This window comes from Salmo trutta, chromosome 6 (genome assembly GCF_901001165.1).
Source record: "Salmo trutta chromosome 6, fSalTru1.1, whole genome shotgun sequence".
Classification (NCBI taxonomy): domain Eukaryota; kingdom Metazoa; phylum Chordata; class Actinopteri; order Salmoniformes; family Salmonidae; genus Salmo; species Salmo trutta.
This window is the reverse complement of record NC_042962.1, coordinates 45902231-45915870: the sequence shown is the minus strand read 5'-3', so window position 1 is coordinate 45915870 and position 13640 is coordinate 45902231. Positions and strand designations below refer to the sequence as shown.

The window sequence follows — 13640 nt, the reverse complement described above, 5'->3', positions numbered from 1 at the left end:
TGGAGGAGTCCTTTGACGAAGACCTGCTCCTTGTAGTGGTGGAAGCTGGCCAGCTGAGCTCCTAGAGCCTGGCAGAAGAAGTCAGCGTCTTCCCACGACCGCTTCATCAGGACCTTCTCGCTGTGGAACGCCTGAGGACCACAGTCAACAATAACACTACGTCGCCTTGACTACAGCATCTCCTTATCTGCGTTGGTTTTCAAGTGACAGCTGATGGGGCAAACTCCATTATTTAGAGAATTCCAGTGATCATGTCATACTCTCTCAGAGTGGTAGCATAAGCATTGACATGAGAAATAGAGGAAAAGAGATAAAGGAGAAGAGAAGGAAAGGCAGATGACCTTGTAACAGTGGAGCAGGCCGGAGTGTGACTCCCAGCCTGGAGGACAGGGGGCGTAAGCGTCAATATGGACTGTAGGGAATAGGACCTCCTGGTAACCACTGACGCTCTGTTTACACACTGACAAGGCCTTCTGGGATTTGCAGTCCTTCACTTCCCAGTGACCCAAGGCCTGGCCGCCTGTCATAGCCACACAGCCACCTGCACTGACTAGAGAGGGGAGGAGAGAGAGAGGGAGAGCGAGAGAGAGAGAGAGAGAGAGAGAGACAAAAAAGAAAGAAAGAAAGAAAGAAAGAAAGAAAGAAAGAAAGAAAGAAAGAAAGAAAGAAAGAAAGAAAGAAAGAAAGAGACTGAGCTGTGAGAAACAGATCCACAATGCCAAGCTAAGCATGCATTGGTTAGAGTGTTGGCACCACAGTATTTTATTAACTAAATGATGGGAATTCTACTTCAAAGTCGTCCTGTCACTTCACCATAGCAACAGCATGATTAACGATGCTCTCACACTGACTGAAGGAAGTTGAGATTGTGAAACCTAAATTACACTTCAACTCATTAATCATAGGCAGCATCCCAAATGGTACTCTATTCGGCCAGTCCCTTCACAGTGCACCCCTAAAGTAGAGCACTACATAGGGAATAGGGTGCCATTTGGGACTATGCCACAGTGTGAAGTGAAGGGGGGTGAATGAAGGACAGTAGACAGCCGACACATCCACCTGGGGCTAAACTAACCACTAACTATGTCTGTCTTTCTGTCTGTCTGTTCTGTCTGTTCTGTCTCAGCCCTATTGCTGTCTAAGTGGAGCTGGTCTGTGTGATCGAGACCACATGCCAGTGGGTAAGAAAGGGAAGACTGTTGACAGTGGAGTGGTCTGGAAGAACAGAGGTGAATAGAGGAAACAGCATAGCTCTCATAAATCACTCAATCCACCACGACAAAACAGTAGTGTTTACCAGAGAGACTATTGTTAATTGACATAGAGTAAGTTGAAGTTTGTCTCTATCCACTGATCCATGGTCAGATTGGTTTCCTTACCATACTGATAGCCGTTAGTATACATTGCTGGGTAATCTGACCCTGGATCTGTGGTTAAGGGGCAACTTCTACCTGGAACATAGAGTATAGGGCGCTACAGCCTACCCCACCACGTCTCCCTTCCCTACCTGGCTGATGTCTGTTCCAGTTTGTATAGAGCAGAGGTAGGGGGGATCCGTTGTGTCCACCCAGCCAGCTGTACTCTCCATGGTTACCCTGGTCTTGTAGGGCCGTCCAGTAATATACGCTACCGTTAGCTCCCATCTCACTCACCAGGCTGTTCAGAAAGGCCTGCTCAAACCTGCCATGGAGAGAAATCAACAATCATTCAATCATTCATAAGAATGCATTTTTGTCGCTACGAAATATGGGAGTTCCCTTTTAAGGTGCAGCGTGTAAGAAATGGTTAAGAAGTCTAAGTCAGAAGTCAGACCTGTTTTCCACTGTGACCAGAGGAGCCTTGCAGTAGTAACCCTTGACAGCGTCTTCATAGCTCTGCTCGTGGCTCGTCACCATGTAGCAAGAGTGTCCCTTCCGCATCCAATCCTGTGGGGAAGACATACAGATGTAGGATGTTACTTTGAGCCAGTTTGCTACAGTAGGAAAATAATCCTGCACAGCAGCAGGAAATGTGAATTATTATGTGGATTATAATCAAAAGACATTGTCTGTAGGGGTTGATCAATTTTTTTGTTACGGCAAGTTAAGTCTGAAATTAAAGTGGAAATGACAAACTTTAGAAACCTTTTTTAACCTCGAATACACTACAAGTTTGCATTTCCTGCCGTGCAGGCACATTCGAAGGAACAAACGAGTGATCAAATGAGGATCCTACACCTGTATCTCAGTTAGATGAAATGAATAAAATAAAATAAAAACATTATACGTGTGATTGTTTCTACCGCAGACACCATCCAAGAGTGAGACCAGCCAAGACAATGCGCTGAATATACTGGAGGAGATAAGACTAGAGGTGGGAGCCAGACTCACACATTACTCCATGTCTATACACACAGACACCTGAAAAGAGTCTGGGCCGATGTACAAGAATTGCAACAAGCTCAGGAGAGCCGGCCAAGCTGACTGGATTGTGTTACACTCCAAACATTCTGGCAGTAAGAGCCGCATAGTTTGGAATTAGCAGTAGACGGGCAGTGGCTAATACAAGCAAACACACGTGGAGGATTGGGGTTAGGGGTTAGGGGGTGGGGGGGTGGGGGTTAGGGCTATGACTGGGCCCATCTGTTAGGACTGGAGGGGGCTTGGGGGGGGGCACTTTTGGGAACTGTCTTAGGGACAGGAAGTAGTAGTGTTTTGACAAGTGTCCTACATTTCACTCCCACCTCCCCATACACACTTGATGACCAACGGCAGCCAACACTTTCCAACACGTGCGTGTGGAAGGAACGTACACCAGTTCGTCCGCGATGAAGGAGATTCTCTCTTTATGTTGTCAAATCCCTTTCCAACTGAGGCCGTTTTCAATGAACACAGCTCGGGTGACTGTGTGAATTTCACAACATGGCCTGAAAATAATCAAATACAGTCTCTGAAAAAAGTATTTATTCTGTGAAGTCCCATATTTTTTAGTGCCCATTGATACTACACCTCCAGGGCTTTTTCCTGTCCGTTTTAGGACATGATGAAACAGTGAAACAGCCCTTATGAGTCAATCTGCTTATGTCCTCGTAAACAGAGGTCACAACACCACATGACAGTCAGACAATACGTCATCTAGCTGTTGAATCAGCTCATTGTACTGAACGCAGAGCAGACTCGCCCAAACCCCGGATCTGAACCCAACCAGGCTCTTTCACTGTAATGGTAATGCATGTCTGGATATGTGGAACGCCACTATTCTGACCACACAGCATTCCACGGAACCTCTGTCTGACAAAGGATGTATGGAATCAACAACGCATGGTGCCATGAAGTTCTTCTGGAAACAGTTGGGTTAAGATTGATAAGAGAGCTATGTTGAATTTCAATTTGGATATGGCAGATATGCATTCTTCTGCTCGGGGCTAGGACATATGCAGATACCTTGTAGGGTTTCTTATCAGATCATCTGTGTGTGTGAGTGTGAGTGTGAGTGTGTGTGTGTGTGTGTGTGTGTGTGTGTGTGTGTGTGTGTGTGTGTGTGTGTGTGTGTGTGTGTGTGTGTGTGTGTGTGTGTGTGTGTGTGTGTGTGTGTGTGTGTGTGTGTGTGTGTTTGTGTGTGTGTGCCTACCTCAGGACAGCCCTCGTCCCATGCTCCAGTGGGGAGTAGGGACAGAAGTCCTGCTCTCCTACACACTGCAGGGAGCTTCTCATCGCATGGTGCCAACAGCCAGTTCCCCTCCTAGGACAAACACACACACATATTAGAGTCGTTTACTATATTCAGTCAAATAAAGACGACGAACCAACCGCAAACTGTAGTCATCCGTGAAAAGGATTCAGTCGACTGTACCGTTATGTCAGTCTTGGCACAGAGCTGACTGTTGCTATGGGTAGGATGGTGCATGTGCCAGAGAGTGAGGTCGACTGGAGAGCCGTCTGACCACTCTACAGCTGAGGACGACAGCTTCTTTATCAGGCCGATCCACACCTCTGAGCCAGACCCTGAGACTACAGTACACACATAAATGTAAATGTACGCACACACACACACACACACACACACACACACACACACACACACACACACACACACACACACACACACACACACACACACACCATACTTAGTTGATTTGTCAACATTAAAAAAAACGACTTAAAAGACAATACACCGTTCCATGATCCTTTATGATGTCCACACTATCCCAGAACATAGAACACACTATACACCGTCCCATGATCCTTTATGATGTCTACACAATCCCAGAACATAGAACACACTATACACCGTCCCATGATCCTTTATGATGTCCACACTATCCCAGAACCTAGAACACACTATACACCGTCCCATGATCCTTTATGATGTCTACACAATCCCAGAACATAGAACACACTATACACCGTCCCATGATCCTTTATGATGTCTACACAATCCCAGAACATAGAACACACTATACACCGTCCCATGATCCTTTATGATGTCCACACTATCCCAGAACATAGAACACACTATACACCGTCCCATGATCCTTTATGATGTCTACACAATCCCAGAACATAGAACACACTATACACCATCCCATGATCCTTTATGTCCACACTATCCCAGAACATAGAACACACTATACACCACATACTAGAATATAGAAGCTCAGATCCAGACTCACCGTTAACAAGCAGGCCCAGCAACAGTTCTACATCAGATAGCGAGTGTAGGCTGGTGAGGTTGGCCCCTATGGATTTACAGGCAGTGGAGGAGTCCTCCCAGCTCCCTGCCTCAGCCTCTGCCAGGGCTTTGTAGCAGTAACGGTTGTGGGCCAGCCAGCCCTCAGAACACACCGTGCGGTAGTACTGCCAGTTATCTGGGGGCGGGTGACGGAGAGGAAAAGAGACGAGAGGTAACGGTCCAATTCAGCACAAAAACATCAGCACCTGTCATTCTAAGATTTAGGGGTAAAGAGAGAAAAGGTCCAAGTGTTTGGTATTGGTATTTTATTAGGATCCCCGTTGGCTGTTGCAAAAGCAGCAGTTACTCTTCCTGTGGTCCACACAAAACATGAAACATAATACAGAATGACATAATACAGCACATCAATAGACAAGAACAGTTCAAGGACAGAACTACATACATTTAAAAAAAAAGGCACACATAGCCTACATATCAATGCATACACACAAAAGAGTAATCTCGCATTGCCACTCTTCCAAGTGTCGTTCATCACTCTGGAGAAATATAAATGAAAGAAAGCAGTAAATAGAAGTTTGGTCCTAGGTGGAAACATTCTCAAATGGAGGTGTACTACCTATGTTTTCTGTTATAGCCCTGTTATAGCCTAGCGTGGAAGAAGCCGAGGTCAAGAGTTCATGTTCCAGGTAGAACCCAGCTGTCGAGCTGTTAGCTGAAGCTCCTCTCCCATTCTATTCGTAGGATCAGTCAAACGACATTACTCACCGGAGTGACTCAGAATTTCTACTGGCACTGGAACAAATAACAAGACTTCGACTGGCACTGGAATAAATAACAGGAAAAAAACAACCAAGCTGTGCCCAAATGCTGATCTGTTAGAGAAGGTTTTTCAGTACCATTCAACAGTTCTTGTTGGAGAGAACATCGTGTTGGAACAGACGACTCTCGAGTCAGACAGAAACGATTGAGTCATCCGTATCAACCAAAACAAACAGCCAAACGTTGCTCATGGTTATGCAGTTTAACCTATTAGAAAGGGCTGTTTTGAACTGTTAACAAGTACTGGTTGTAGACTGTGTATAAGAATATGACAAATGGGATAGCTCACCAAGCCCTCTTGAGCCAGACAGAGGCAGCTGACTCAGGTACCAAACACAACCAAACTCTGTGCATCAGTCCCAAGTAGCACCCTATCCCCTACATAATGCACTATTTCTGACCAAAGCCCTATGAGCCCTGGTCAAAAGTAGCACACTCTATAGGGAATAGGGTGCTATTTGGGATGCAGATGAATAATTCCCTAGGCCCTAGAGCCAGACGGACCTTTTTTTATCAGCCTCTACATGTAATCACCACCTATAAACCACAATGTAAACAGGTTACTGTGAATCTGACAGTAGCTTACAGGCAGCTCGGTGGCAGGTAAAATTCTGTACGTCATATAACAGTACACCTACTGTAACATAAATACGGTATCAAAGCAAGTACTGTGTAATAACACACAGTACAATACCTTAACATATACTGTATTATACTGTATTATACTGTGTTATACTGTAAAAAAAAAAAAAAAAGTGAATGCTACCATAATCGGAATGAATTAATGAATTAATGGATGAACGGATGAAAGGATGAATGGATGAACGGATGAACGGATGAATGGATGAACGGATGAACGTATGAATGGATGAACGGATGAACGGATGAACGGATGAATGGATGAACGGGTGAATGGGTGAATGGATGAACTGATGAATGGATGAATGGATGAACGGATGAATGGATGAACGGATGAATGGATGAATGGATGAACGGATGAATTCATAAAATTCATTGCGGGGAGGGGTTTCTATTTCACAGCATTTTACAGTAGCAAGCAGGGTGGCTGCTAGGTAAAGTGTTTACATTACAGTATATTAATTACAATTTGGTGTTTTATATCACTTGCCCTTCTAGAGGCCTTAACAAAGGCTTCCAAACTGGCAGTGACTACAGTGCAAAACAGAACAAAAGGACAAGGTTTAAGACTTGCTGCCACTCCATTCTGTCCCCTACTGTGGGGCACTATAACCACATAGGAGTTAAACTGCTACAGCATTCTCACTTCCAGGTGCAACAAATATAGCCTATTACAAGGCACGCCTCAAAATATGTTAATTAGCCAGAAACAACACTACCATGCACCCACTAGTTGTCAAAAGGTTTTTGGCGCTACAAAGATGAGGTGCAGTACTGTATTCTGTGGGTTGGAATTACAGTACCATTCGAAATACAGCAATTCTATGCCCCGCCCACAACATTTTCACACAATGCACCATCATTTACAGTATGCTGCAGCAAAACATTTCAGAGTATTTCACTGTTGAAAATACCCCAAATGACTGTATAATTTACAGTTTTCCGTTACAGTGCAGATTATTAATAATTTCTTGTAGTACAATGGCTGAGCACTAAGGTAACAATAGACTGAGCGCCAGTCTGTTTGTGCTATCATGCCAACTCTTTGTCACTCATTGTCATGTCAAACACTGTTTTGCACAAACAGATATGGGACCAGGTTAGGGCCACAATATGAAACATATAGGACCACTGATGTCTTACCTAGAGGCTCAGCTCTCCTGGTGTCATTGGGGGTCTTCTTACAGATGTAGGGTAGAGCAGACTCACAGGACAGACTCTGCCACTGGTGCCCCCCCGAGGCTGAATTATACACTCCACACTGCCTGTTGTCCTGCAGAGGGCTGGATGACAGGCCTGGGAGAGACCAACACGGGTAACGGGGGAGTTACAGGTAGAAAGGGAGAAACGTTGGCCTAGTTTCAAACACACATTTCTGGCTCCCACCACTTCTACAGCAGGAACTTCTTGATTCTCCCCGCTGAGATCCAAATGGACTGGACCGGTCTGAGCAAAATGGCCAGAAACTCCACTTCAGAGGGCTACATGAAGCTATTACATCTTATTACTAACGCCAATGCTGTTCATTCACATCTTAAAGGAGGAATCTGGGCCTTGGAGTGGGAATGAAAAGGTTGGAAAGCAGCCCAAGTCTCTTACCCGAGGTGAAGTTAACCAAGGCTAGAGGAGCTCCATCAGACCACTGCCACCCTGTTCTCTCACTCAGGTGGTTCAGTCCGATCCACACCATCACTCCCACGTCAGCCAACCGCTCTGAAAGACACAGAACCACACACATGAACACCACTAACTCTGGGCAAAACGCCTCGTCCTTTCTCCAACCTGAATAAGCAAAACTATGAACACAAGTCCGTTTTAAGGCATAATACCGCACCTAAGAGTTTATAGTTTATACAGTTTATACAGTATGTGTAGCTCAGACCATACCACCCACCTTCTCTCCTTTCCTGACTAAAGTTCAAATAAAGTTTTAAATGTTTAGACAGAACTATTAAATATAGTGATAAAATAGTTATAGAGACGAGTTGTCCTACCTCTGATGTACATCTGTTCAGTGAGGTCAGTGATGCTGAGTAGACTTCCTCCCTGGGCCAGGCAGGAGGAGTAGGCCTGGCTCCACGTCAGGATGGTGTACAGGTTGAACTGGTAACACGCACGGCTCTCCTGGTTCGAGTCCCAGAACGTGTCGCAGCTCAACTCTGGAGGCAGAGACAGAGACATTTGAATATTATCATGGTTGTGTTGTATCGAAGAAATTCGATCAAACCCACACTGTACAACAATACTGGTGTGTGTGTGTGTGTGTGTGTGTGTGTGTGTGTGTGTGTGTGTGTGTGTGTGTGTGTGTGTGTGTGTGTGTGTGTGTGTGTGTGTGTGTGTGTGTGTGTGTGCATCACCTTGACTGGGACAGAAGCCCCATTTCTCATCCTGGTCGTATCGACTGGTGGTGGCACACCAGCGATGGTGGTCCTCGCGCCCCTCTGCCGTGCACTCTGAGTACCACTTGTTGTTGTATTTGAACGGCAGGGCACAAGGCATGCCGTGGGCATTACCCAACAGTGTGTGGATCTCTACAGAGAAAAACATTGTCACTCTTTGGGCTCATGTTCACGGTTATAGAGTGAGCCAGTCTGTTGGTTTTCTTATGTAAGGGATGATTAGCATTTGCATGGCTGCGTTAATATCAAACCAACTGGGTCTCAATGAAACTGTCTGTGTAGAAAGAGGTCAGTCAGTGCATGTCACTACTATAATATACTAGGTATGCTAGTGATGCGCGGGTTGACTTATAACCCGCAGTCCCCTGCGGTTATATCCACAGGGCGGGTGGGATTAGTATCATGAAATATCGTGCGGATGAAGGACGGGTGGATGGCGGGCGGGTTGAATAAAGAGCAAACAATGCATTAAAAATACATAAATGTCTCATTCTTATGCAATTCGTATGAATAGGCTACAATGAGGTTTTTTCTTTTATTTGTTTTATCTGGCGTGAGTGCGTAGGCTAGCCTAAGCCTAAACATTAGGGCCTAAGCCTAAACATTAGAGTGCCAAATACACACCGATTGCCAAATGCTTTTTGGAACAATGTCGGAGTTTAATTCGATAAGAAAATGGAGAGTTCAAATGAAATGGAAGGGAGGGCCAGTAGTAGTCTAATGTTTGGGAAAGATTTGGTGAAGTGGTAAAAGTGGATTACAGCAGTGCTGGCAATGATATGCGTGATGATGGTGAGGCTCTATACAAATTTGAGTCACAGGACAGGGACTTCAAAATGGCGCATCTAGGGAACTGTACTGTTCAGATAGGTTAAAATAGCAGCTGACCTGGACACTGACTGTAGGTCTAGAACTTCTCATAGTCTAATAATATTAACTTCTGAATAAATGAATTATTTATCGGGATACTATTTTTGACAATTTATCGTATCGTAAGCAATATTTTTGGAACAATATTGAATTGCAATACATATATAGAACCGTGAGAATCCCAATTCATATCGTATTGGCACTTAAGTATCGAGGAGGTCAAAGACCTGGCAGTGCAGTGCCAGGACAACAACCTCTCCCTCAACGTGAGCAAGACAAAGGAGCTGAGTGTGGACTTCAGGAAAAGGAGGGCCGAACAGGCCCCCATTAACATCGAAGGGGCTGTAGTGGAGCGGGTCCACATCACCAACAAACTATCATGGTCCAAACACACCAAGACAGTCGTGAAGAGGGCACGACAACACCTTTTCCTCCTCAGGAGTCTGAAAAGATTTGGCATGGGTCCCCAGATCCTCAAAGAATTCTACAGCTGCACCATCGAGAGCATCCTGACCTGTTGCATCACCGCCTGGTATGGCAACTGCTCGGCATCCAAGGCGCTACAGAGGGTAGTACATACGGCCCAGTACATCACTGGGGCCAAGCTTCCTGCCATCCAGGACCTACAGTATATACTAGGCGGTGTCAGAGGAAGGCCCAAAAAATTGTCAAAGGCTCCAGTCACCAAAGTCATAGACTGTTCTCTCCGCTTCCACGCGGTAAGCGGTACCGGAGCGCCAAGTCTAGGTCCAAAAGGCTCCTTAACAGCTTCTACCTCCAAGCCATAAGACTGCTGAACAATTAATCAAATGGCCACCCGGACTATTTACATTGACACCTCCCCTCCATTTGTTTTGTACAGTGCTGCTACTTGCTGTTTTTATCTATGCATAGTCACTTTACCCCTACCTACATGTACAAATTACCTCAACTAACCTGTACCCCTGCACACTTACTCGGTACCGGCACCCCTTGTATATAGCCTTGTTATTGTTATTTTATTGTGTTAGTTTTAATCAAATGTTTTACTTTAGTTTATTTAGTAAATATTTTCTTAACTCTATTTCTTTAACTGCATTGTTGGTTAAGGGCTTGTAAAGTAAGCATTTCACGGTAACGTCTACACCTGTTGTATTCGGCTCAGGTGACAAATAAAATTGGATTTGATTTGATAATAGCGTATTGTGAGGTCCCTGGCAATTCTCAGCCCTATCACCAAGTGTAAACAGGAGTGGAGAAATATGATTTATTTCATTCAGCATCTTGAGAGAATGAATGCGCTGTTAGGAACCGTCTGTAAAGGTGCTATCTTTATCAGCATAATAGAAGCTGATAGAATTTCAACCACATAGAATATGCATCCAAAACTAACTGAAATCTTATCAAAAACATGTTGGGTCATTTTAACAGCTTTTCATTTTCTTAAAACCGGTCAAACTGATGTAATTTGGAAATTCTGCAAATTGCATTTTCACCCCGGTCCTGAAATGTCTTTGCGCTGCAAGAGAAGCAGAAACGAAAGAGAATAGAGAAAACAAACTTTATCTATGTCAACTACATAGAAGCATTTATGACATTATTCTGATGGGCAAATGTTTATTTAGTCTTCTAGGGCAACAAGTAATGACAGAAGAGAAGCTGCACATGTCTAATTACAGACGTTGACTGAAAAATAGTCTACCAAAATTTGAGGAAATTATAAGCAGTATCATATGCCTATCTACAAAGGCTTCTCAAAAAATCGTTCCACCTTCTCTGACTGTACAGCGCTTTTTCTATATTTGCGGGTTAGGGTCGGGTGCGAGCCTCAGATTTTCAATTTATCATAAATATAGTCGGGCGGTTACGAATGGGTTATTAGCAATTGCGGGCGGGTGCGGGTGAACAAACAGCTGACCCACGCATCACTAATGTTTACTACTTACCCTCATAAGGATAGGCACATGGCCCCTCCCCTGGTGTAGAGTACCTCCGCCACTGATGATAACTGGCCCTCTTGACCACCACCAGGCGTCCAGCCACGGACAGCTTCAGCTGGGACGCCCCGTACAACGTGTTCCCATTGCACCTCCACCACAGGGTCCGGAGGGGTGAGTCACACTCGAAGGTGCCCAGGGGCTGGGTGGAGTCGCTGATGTTCAGGCCCAGACAGAGGCTGCTACCCAGATTGAAGAGACGGTGGCGAGACACCCACTTCCACAGCATATGGCGGGTGGGCCTCTCACAGCTCTCCAGGACCAGGTTAGAGGAGGAGGAGGAGATGCAGCGCTTCAGCTGGGTACTCTCCATGATGAACAGACCCTTGTCTAGGAATAGAGGGATTGATGGATGGAAATGTAGGTTAGTGGTGAAGAATAATTGCATCTTCTACTGTAAACGTCACTATGCTCTCTCTACGACACCAATATTGGTGTTTGAGCACTAAAAGGCCCTGTCTTAAGGCTTCCCGCATGCTTCGGTTCTGCTGGACTGAACGAGTGTGCTCGCATACTCCCTTAAAAGACCTTTGCTTGAAAAACGAGAAAAAGTACTGTTTGTCCAACTTGAGAAGCCATAGCCAGTATACACTTCCCTGAAACAGTCAGAATTAATAAACATTTTAAAAAGATATCTGTCATTAATTTTGACGTTTTTGCCGAGATCTTAGTTGCGCAATTTTAAATCTAACTATGATGTTTGGCGCAGTATTTCTCAAGTTAAAAAAAATGGCATGAATACGAGTCATCTATTGTTGAATGGCAACAAACCCATTATTGAAGAATCCCTACTGTTGACCAATGACCGATGATGGGGCGTAGACTTCGGCTCCGAACTTCGGCTTTCCTCGAGAAAATGTTTTGTGTTCACGAACACTCGAAAAAAACGGGCCGAAGACCAAAACGCACAACAACTTCACAAATGATCGTCATAATATATATGCACGTATTGTTCCGAACTGTTTATTGTTCAGGGGCCTATCCGTGTCATTCTCCTTATACACATGTCTGAAACAAGTGTGAATGTTTATAGGCTGCTAAAATGTTTTATTAGGCCTATGCATAATAACATTACCATAACAACATTACCACTAGCCTAGATTGTCACATCCGATAAACAATTAAAGTTCAATGAAACTGGAGACTGGAGATTAGGTCATGGTCAGGGCTACTCTCTGTGCCCAACCAAACAACATGTCTGAGCCTGTTTCTCTCTCTCTCTCTGTGTGTATGTGTGCCTAGTTAAATAAAGGTTAAATTAACATAAAATAAAAATGTGTGTGTCCTTCTGTCATTCCTTTGACATAATTCCATGACCCAATTTGAGCTCTCTCCTGTCTGCACCAGGGAAACATGCCCTCTACAGCCTACAGTTGTTATACTGTGCAAACAGTCTATCCATGGTTACCTTTACCTGACCCTAATCTGTCCGTCCCTCTACCCATAACAGCATCAATGTTGATGTTTTATTCTTTCTGACCTGTCCAATCTGCATCAGAAACCTGATGGTCACATGATGAGTCCATTCATTAATTGATCATGCATAATAAGGGCAACATGTTCTTATCACGAAATCATTTTGCAGTACTTCCAGTCCAGATTACACAACAATTGAACTACCTTTTCTCATTTGTTTATTGTATTTTTCCATAATCGAAACCGAGAATAATACAACGCATGCATCCAGCGGCGCAGCGCTGTAGTCTACAGAAGCCTATGCAAATATCTTGTCTTGCACATACAGTATACCACACTTGCGTACACAGGAGTCTTTCTTATTGTAGACGTTCTTGTCCTGACTTGCATGACTGACCTATCATTTATAATTCTTAAAAAAAACTGAACAGTAGGCTACTAGTGGACACATTTTGATGTTCGATGCAGTCTGAGCTGAACTTACTGTAGAGTTCGGAAAGATCTTTTTTCTCCAACACCACATCGTCTTCAATCACACAGTCGCAGCTATTCACAAAGACTATTGCAAAGATGAACAAGAGCACTCCTAAAGATTCTGTACAGCGTGATAAATATATTCTCATTTCGACGACAAGTTGCGGGATAAAAAGGCAGGAGTTCGAACATTCCTTGGTTGTTTTTCTCCTGAAGAACTTTCCGAAAGTTTGGGTAATCGCGACGTCACGGCCCAAGGTCTCTGCGGGGTAGTAAAAGGCAGCATAGCCTACATTTCTTCCAGACAATTTTTGGGCGGGGGTCGGCTTTTATGGTTTTACACACGTTTTAGAAGAACATTGACAGTCTATTTCAA

The 13640-nt window shown here is 44.4% G+C and overlaps 1 protein-coding gene across 4 annotated transcripts in view; it reads right to left on the bottom strand.

Moving 5' to 3' along the window:
* Positions 1 to 13558, bottom strand: part of LOC115196037 (secretory phospholipase A2 receptor-like) — a 24787-nt gene extending 11229 nt beyond the window's left edge. For 2 of the 4 annotated variants that reach the window (XM_029756508.1, XM_029756509.1), the window contains exons 1-13: positions 13275 to 13553; positions 11324 to 11704; positions 8487 to 8660; positions 8124 to 8288; positions 7729 to 7842; positions 7273 to 7425; positions 4652 to 4846; positions 3832 to 3989; positions 3610 to 3720; positions 1813 to 1925; positions 1508 to 1680; positions 342 to 550; positions 1 to 131 (exon numbers count right to left, since the gene is read on the bottom strand). The exon at positions 1 to 131 is cut by the window's left edge and continues 15 nt beyond it. In XM_029756508.1, the coding sequence (XP_029612368.1) occupies positions 1 to 131; positions 342 to 550; positions 1508 to 1680; positions 1813 to 1925; positions 3610 to 3720; positions 3832 to 3989; positions 4652 to 4846; positions 7273 to 7425; positions 7729 to 7842; positions 8124 to 8288; positions 8487 to 8660; positions 11324 to 11704; positions 13275 to 13413 (2216 nt within the window). In that variant the 5' untranslated portion in view covers positions 13414 to 13553. Of the gene's footprint in view, positions 132 to 341; positions 551 to 1507; positions 1681 to 1812; positions 1926 to 3609; positions 3721 to 3831; positions 3990 to 4651; positions 4847 to 7272; positions 7426 to 7728; positions 7843 to 8123; positions 8289 to 8486; positions 8661 to 11323; positions 11705 to 13274 lie in introns of all 4 variants that reach the window. The other 2 variants (XM_029756511.1, XM_029756510.1) reach the window with 2 other exon arrangements.
* Positions 13559 to 13640: the final 82 nt, after the last annotated feature.